The following is a 6,300-nucleotide window of genomic DNA, read 5'->3' on the forward strand; positions in this document are numbered from 1 at the left end:
ACTATTATTAGTTTTAATACCTCATATCCTGTAACAAGGGTTCCATTTTACTCTTACAGGATAAAACCGTTAGAGATAGATATGATTCATATAACCCATTCTATTTCTAATTTGGGTAAATATAATAATTACTATAAACATAGTTTGATTTCATTAATAGTTTTATGATTATACAAACATTTCAGATTCGGAAGATATTATTTATAATCACGTCCACGTGATAGAGTAAAATGGGGATAATCCCTAAAATCATTAAATTGTTTTAATGCCAGTAGCGTATTTACGGGAGAAAACTTCTCCAAAAAAAAAAAAAATTCTTTTATATATTAGTTGTTGAACCCGGTTTATGTAGGCTTTCGCTGAAATAATATGGTTTTTTAACAAAATAATTATATAATGAAATATAGTTTAAAATTAGGTATCGGAAACGGACGCTGTCGAACGCTCAAAAACCCGCCGCCGCGCGTACCTAAACTTTTCCTTGTATTATATGTACCAGGCATAGGCGCAACTAGACCAATAATTTTGGGGGTGCACAAATAGTGAAGAGCTTATTATATAAAATAAATATATATATTATATCATTGTGATTATTGTTCCACGAATAACTACGTTTATGCGATTCGTTATAATTTATAATATTTATTTGTATAGTATTATACAAACATTAAATTTTATATAATACTTATGTCTATATAGACATATAGTATATAATATATTATGTATAGCTGGGTACATAATAGATACCTATTTTACTCAATATAAATTATGGTAACTACACATTTTTTTGGAAAAATGTTCATATTTTAAAATTCACTCAAAAATATTATAAAGACATTCGTCTCTTAAAATCTACCGCTATCTTGAAATCGTCTATTACACCATCAGCATCAATATTGACAGCCATTTTCTGTTCTGCTGTTAATACCATCCATCAAAACATTTAATCCGTCTGGCTTCATGGTAGATCTCAATTTGGATTTAACAGGGGTCAATTTAGAGAAAGACCTCTTACATGTACAACTTGTTACTAGGATCACTACAAACTTTTGAATGACATTATAAAATTGGTTAAGGTATTTATAAAGACCATTTGACATCAGCCAAATTAACCATTCATAGATTTTAATTTTATTAAGTCAACTTAAATTAAAGCAGCCTTTGGGGTGATTAGTGCGTGCAACTGTATGAGCCCTTTACTTTTGCCTATGCTTCATATCATATATTTCATACTAGGTACCATTGTAGGTTTATGTATTTATTATTACATAGACAATTGCTGACACAAAAACTGAAAAAAGTTTGTGGAACCTATTATTTATTACTTAATAAGCCTAATATACAACCACTGTCATAATATAGCATTTAAATAAGATTATAATTACACCAAGGAATCATCAAAACGTATTAATACAAATTGGTAGATACTAAAACATTCAACAATTTTTTTTTACTAAATCTTTTATTTTATTTTTGACTTCTGGGATTTAATTTCAACAAATTACAGATTTAAATTTTAAACAATAGATAATTATGTAAGATTACACAAAAGCTTATAATATAAGAATATAATATTATTATAATCATGAAATTTCACAAAATATTAATAATACCTAATTTGTTAACAAGTTAAAATAAACTTCAAACTTTTACAAACTGTTTTTTTTTATAATGTGTACAAATATTTTGATTTTTTTTTGATAATATTAATAATAATAAATTAGTAAACAAGTTAAAATAAACTACAAACTTTTACAAACTGTTTTTTTTTTATAATGTGCACAAATATTTTGATTTTTTTTTTGATAATATTAATAATAATAAATTAGTAAACAAATTAAAATAAACTACACACTTTTAAAAACTGTTTTTTTTTTATAATGTGTACAAATATTTTGATTTTTTTTTGATAATATTAATAATAATAAATTAGTAAACAAGTTAAAATAAACTACACACTTTTACAAACTGTTTTTTTTTTTAAAATGTGTACAAATATTTTGATTTTTTTTTTGATTATATTAATAAAAATATATTGGTAAACAAGTTAAAATAAACTACAAACTCTTACAAACTGTTTTTTTTTATAATGTTGTGTACAAATGTTTTGATTTTTTTCCAAGGTTTATCTTTTAACAGATGGTGCTTTTTCTTTAGATTTTCGCATTCTTGTTTTTTTGGGGCTTTTTTCAATAAAATGTGTTTTTTAAAATAATCAGTTGTTATTTTACGTTCATCGTCTGTCCAAGCAACTCTAACATATTTTGGTGAAGTACTATTTAAGTTCTTTGTTGGAGGCGAACTTTCATTAGTTTTTGAAGTAGACATTTTTCGGTAGCTTTTCTTTTTTTTTGTCAATTTTTTATCACTTTTATTACTTTGAATCTCGATATCTATATTATTATCATTTTGTAACTCATCCTCTGAAGATACATCTTCATTTTCTTCATCTGAAACTAAGGCTTCTACATTTATATCTATTTCATCTAAGTTTTTCCCCCTAAATTCATGTCCTTGACCTTTTTCCATCATTAGCAACATTTTGCTAATTTTAGCAACCTGGAACGTACTCTCTGATAATCGGTAAAAATGTTTATGCACATCTTTAGTATGACCAAGGAAGTTCGCTAACTGTTCAATATCATTTTCAGATAAATTTAATAACTGTGCTACGGTTGCAATTTGTTTTCTTAACTTTGTAGAGGTCAGATTTTCAGGATTTTTGGCTCCTGATTCTTTAGCTAATTTACGAATGGCATCTGAGCCTCTTAAAGAGTTCATTGAATTAGGTAAAGCGAATAAATAAGGATTTTCTTTATCAATAAAACTGCTAGTTTCTCGTATTGCCAGTAAAAACTTGATCGTTTTTTGCATGTTAGTTGTAAATAATATAGGCACACCACGGCCACGTTTTCCTCTGATAATAATTCTTTTGAATTGTTTAGTCAATTGTTTCTCTACTTCAGATAGTGAAAAGTCTACTTCTTCTTGTGATATCTCAGAAGGAGCACATAAATATGTTTGTAAAAAAATTCTTTGAACTTCTCCGGATCTTCTCCTGTTCAATAAAATAAGTTGACTAAGTATGCTTTCTTGCAGTTCTCTGTAAGATTTGATGTTGTTTGAATTTTCTTTCAAGTCTTTAATACATTTATTCTGTATACTTATTACATAGTCCCTAAATATTTTTATACCTGACGTTAGTGGAAGATATGCCGGTTTATTCCATTTTTTTTGGAATATCTCCTTACATGCATTAGTAGAAATTTCATATGACCACTGTTTTTCGATAATTGATCTCATGTTTAGAAGTGACTTTTTAATTTTTTTTTGTGTATCATCCAGATCCAAGTGTTTACTTTCTTTTAAAATGTTAAACTCAGCGATATCGCAACACTGTTTTAAGGCACTTCCCATTTTTAAAACAATGGACGGTGAACCAAATTTGTCATTTTCAGCATCATATCCAGCTACAATTTTAGTACATTTTATTATTTTATCAAAATATTTTGGAGTTAAGTAGTCTAGCAATGATTTAATATTAGAATCCTCATTTCTCATCTGAATTAGGAGTCTTGCAAGTGTTCTCATTTTTTGAGATACAATATTGACTAGATGTTTTTCACGATGGCATTTTAAGTATCTTGATCCAAACGATTTAATTAATGAATCGGTTTTTGCTATCAGAGAAATACTATCCACTGCCATTCTGGGAAACACTTCTTTAACTAGTTGTTCATCAGTATCAGTAAATGTTAGTAATAGATTTTGAGCATCTGCCTGAGCTTTATTTCTGCCTTTCAGTTCAGTTTTAACGCTTTTACAAATTTTTTCATGTCTATATAAATACTTCTTTTTATATAAGCCATAACAGTATTTACAAGGTAAGTAATCTGCTGCGTTTGAAGTTGTTGAAAATTCATTTGGCCTTCTTAAAGGTTTAATAACTTGTTCGCTACCAACATTACATAAGAAATTTCCTCGTTTACGAAGTTGATCTGAAAGAATTTTTCTGTCTTTACTTCCTTGTGGAAAAGAAAGGTATCGAGCCACTTCTATTTCTGATGCATGCTTTCTAATAATGTGTCTAGTAAAATTGGTAATATTTTCTTCACAAAATATACAACAATCAGTTTTGTCCCATAATCTCTTATTGTCGATTGGCTTTTTCCTTGAACACTGAACTGATGCACTAAAATTGTATCCAGCTTTGGTATTTTTTGAAGCAATGGTGTCTTTTGGATTGAGTACACTAAGTTGTTTGTTCCCCACGATAGATGATGAGTTATCCGATTCGTTGTCACTATCATTACATTTATTTACATTAATATCTGATTTCAATGATACTTCATCATCAGAACGCATACTCTCACAGTGAATTTGGGATGGCGGTAGGTAATCTGATCCGGAATCATACTCATAATCTGATCTTGAATCATAATTAAAATCTAAAAATGTTAAATATTATTATACTAAATTATATAAAATTAACAAGTCAGTATTCTCAAAACAATTTGCAGTGCCCAACATTAAATGGTACCTTTAAATAATTAAAAACAAAAAATAATTACACTATACCTTCTTGATATGGATCAGAATTTTCCATAATGTTGTTGCAATTCTCATTAATCAAATTAGGTAAACTAGTACTTTCATTGTTATCTACAGTTCTTGACACTAAATAAAAAAAATATCATACAATTATTTCTAAAATCAAAAAATAAATGAATGAACCTACCTTTATGATATAAATTAGAATTGTCTATAACTTCCTTGTCATTCCAATTCTTTGAGTATGATAGACCAGTGGTTGCAACATTATTTACAGTTATCAGGACTAAATAATAAAAAATATTATTAACTTATTGAAATAAAATAAATAGTAGGTAACGGGTATTAAATTAAAAACTACCTCCGTCACTTGAGTTCAAACCACCATTTACAAAATCATTGGCTTTCTCAATATCAGTACCCAAACATACTAAATCAGTATTTCCAACGTTATTGGTAGTATTCCAAACTAAATAATAAAAAACATTGTTAGCTCAGGTATTGAAATAAAATAAATAATATCAGGTTTTAAATTAAAAACCACCTTCGTCACACAAATTCAAACTATTCTCAACATTATTGTTTTTTGCATTACTCGGACATGCCAAATCAGTATTTCCAACATTATTGACATTATTCAAAACTATATAATAGAAAACCATTATTAACTCATTTAAACAAAATAAATAGTATCAACTATTAAATAAAATAACCACCTTCATCATATGAATTCAAACTATTCACAACATTATTGTTTTTTTCATTGCTCAGACAAGACAAATCAGTATTTTCAACATTATCTACTATATTCAACGCTAAATAAAATATATTATTATATATATTAAAATATTTATTAAAATGTTTAAAAAAAAATTTACTATGTACCATCATCATAAAAGTTCAAATTGTCTACGATTCCCTTGACATTACAACTAGTTGAATATGATAGACTAGTAGTTCCAATATTACTTAAAGTTTTCAACACTAAATAATAAAAAAAAAATTTATTGTTAACTTATCCTGTTCAAAATAAACTGAATTAACTATTAAATTAAACAGCCACCTTCATTACTTGAGTCCAAATCATTTACAAAATCATTGGCTTTCTCAGTATCATTACCCAAACATACTAAATTAGTATTTACAATGTTATTAACAGTATTCCATACTAAATAAAAAAAAAAACATTATTAAGTTATTGAAACAAAATAAATAGTATCAGGTATTAAATTAAAAACTACCTTCGTCACATGAATTCAAACTATTCACAACATGATAGTTTTTTTCATTGTTCAGACATGATAAATCAGTATTTTCAACATTATCTACTAAATTCAATGCTAAAAAAAATTTAATATCATAACAATATATACAGGGTGATTGATTAAGCGTAAAACACTCATTATCTCAAAAAGTATTCACTTTTTTCAAATTTTTTTTTTTTCAAAATTTTAGATCTACGCTGTTCTAGAATTATATAATTTTTATATATTTTTCACCCTCATATTTATTAGGAAAAACACTATCAACTTCTGATTTTCAAATGGTAACCTATACTTTTAATTTCATAAATTAATAAAGCTATTTTTTTTATGAATTATCACGTTCAAATTTTCATTTTTCATTAATCCGTTGATGAGATATAACTCCTCAAAGTTGGGTAGTTTTGGCAGGTGTTTGTGTGTTAATGTGTTATACCTAGTCGGTAGATACCGCAGCAATTTGGATTTTTATGCCCCAGAGTAATAG

General features: G+C 26.9%; 1 protein-coding gene across 1 annotated transcript; it reads right to left on the reverse strand.

Moving 5' to 3' along the window:
* Positions 1-2,433: 2,433 nt before the first annotated feature.
* Positions 2,434-5,891, reverse strand: LOC103311554 (the record flags this gene model as incomplete). The annotated part of the gene is made up of 10 exons (XM_008191202.1): positions 2,434-3,140; positions 3,195-4,448; positions 4,579-4,677; positions 4,739-4,837; positions 4,913-5,020; positions 5,096-5,194; positions 5,265-5,366; positions 5,437-5,535; positions 5,624-5,719; positions 5,793-5,891. Coding segments are annotated over 10 exons (2,762 nt in total), but the record flags the coding sequence as incomplete, so codon positions are not given.
* Positions 5,892-6,300: the final 409 nt, after the last annotated feature.

This window comes from Acyrthosiphon pisum, unplaced genomic scaffold, assembly GCF_005508785.2.
Source record: "Acyrthosiphon pisum isolate AL4f unplaced genomic scaffold, pea_aphid_22Mar2018_4r6ur Scaffold_5954;HRSCAF=6515, whole genome shotgun sequence".
NCBI classification, from domain to species: domain Eukaryota; kingdom Metazoa; phylum Arthropoda; class Insecta; order Hemiptera; family Aphididae; genus Acyrthosiphon; species Acyrthosiphon pisum.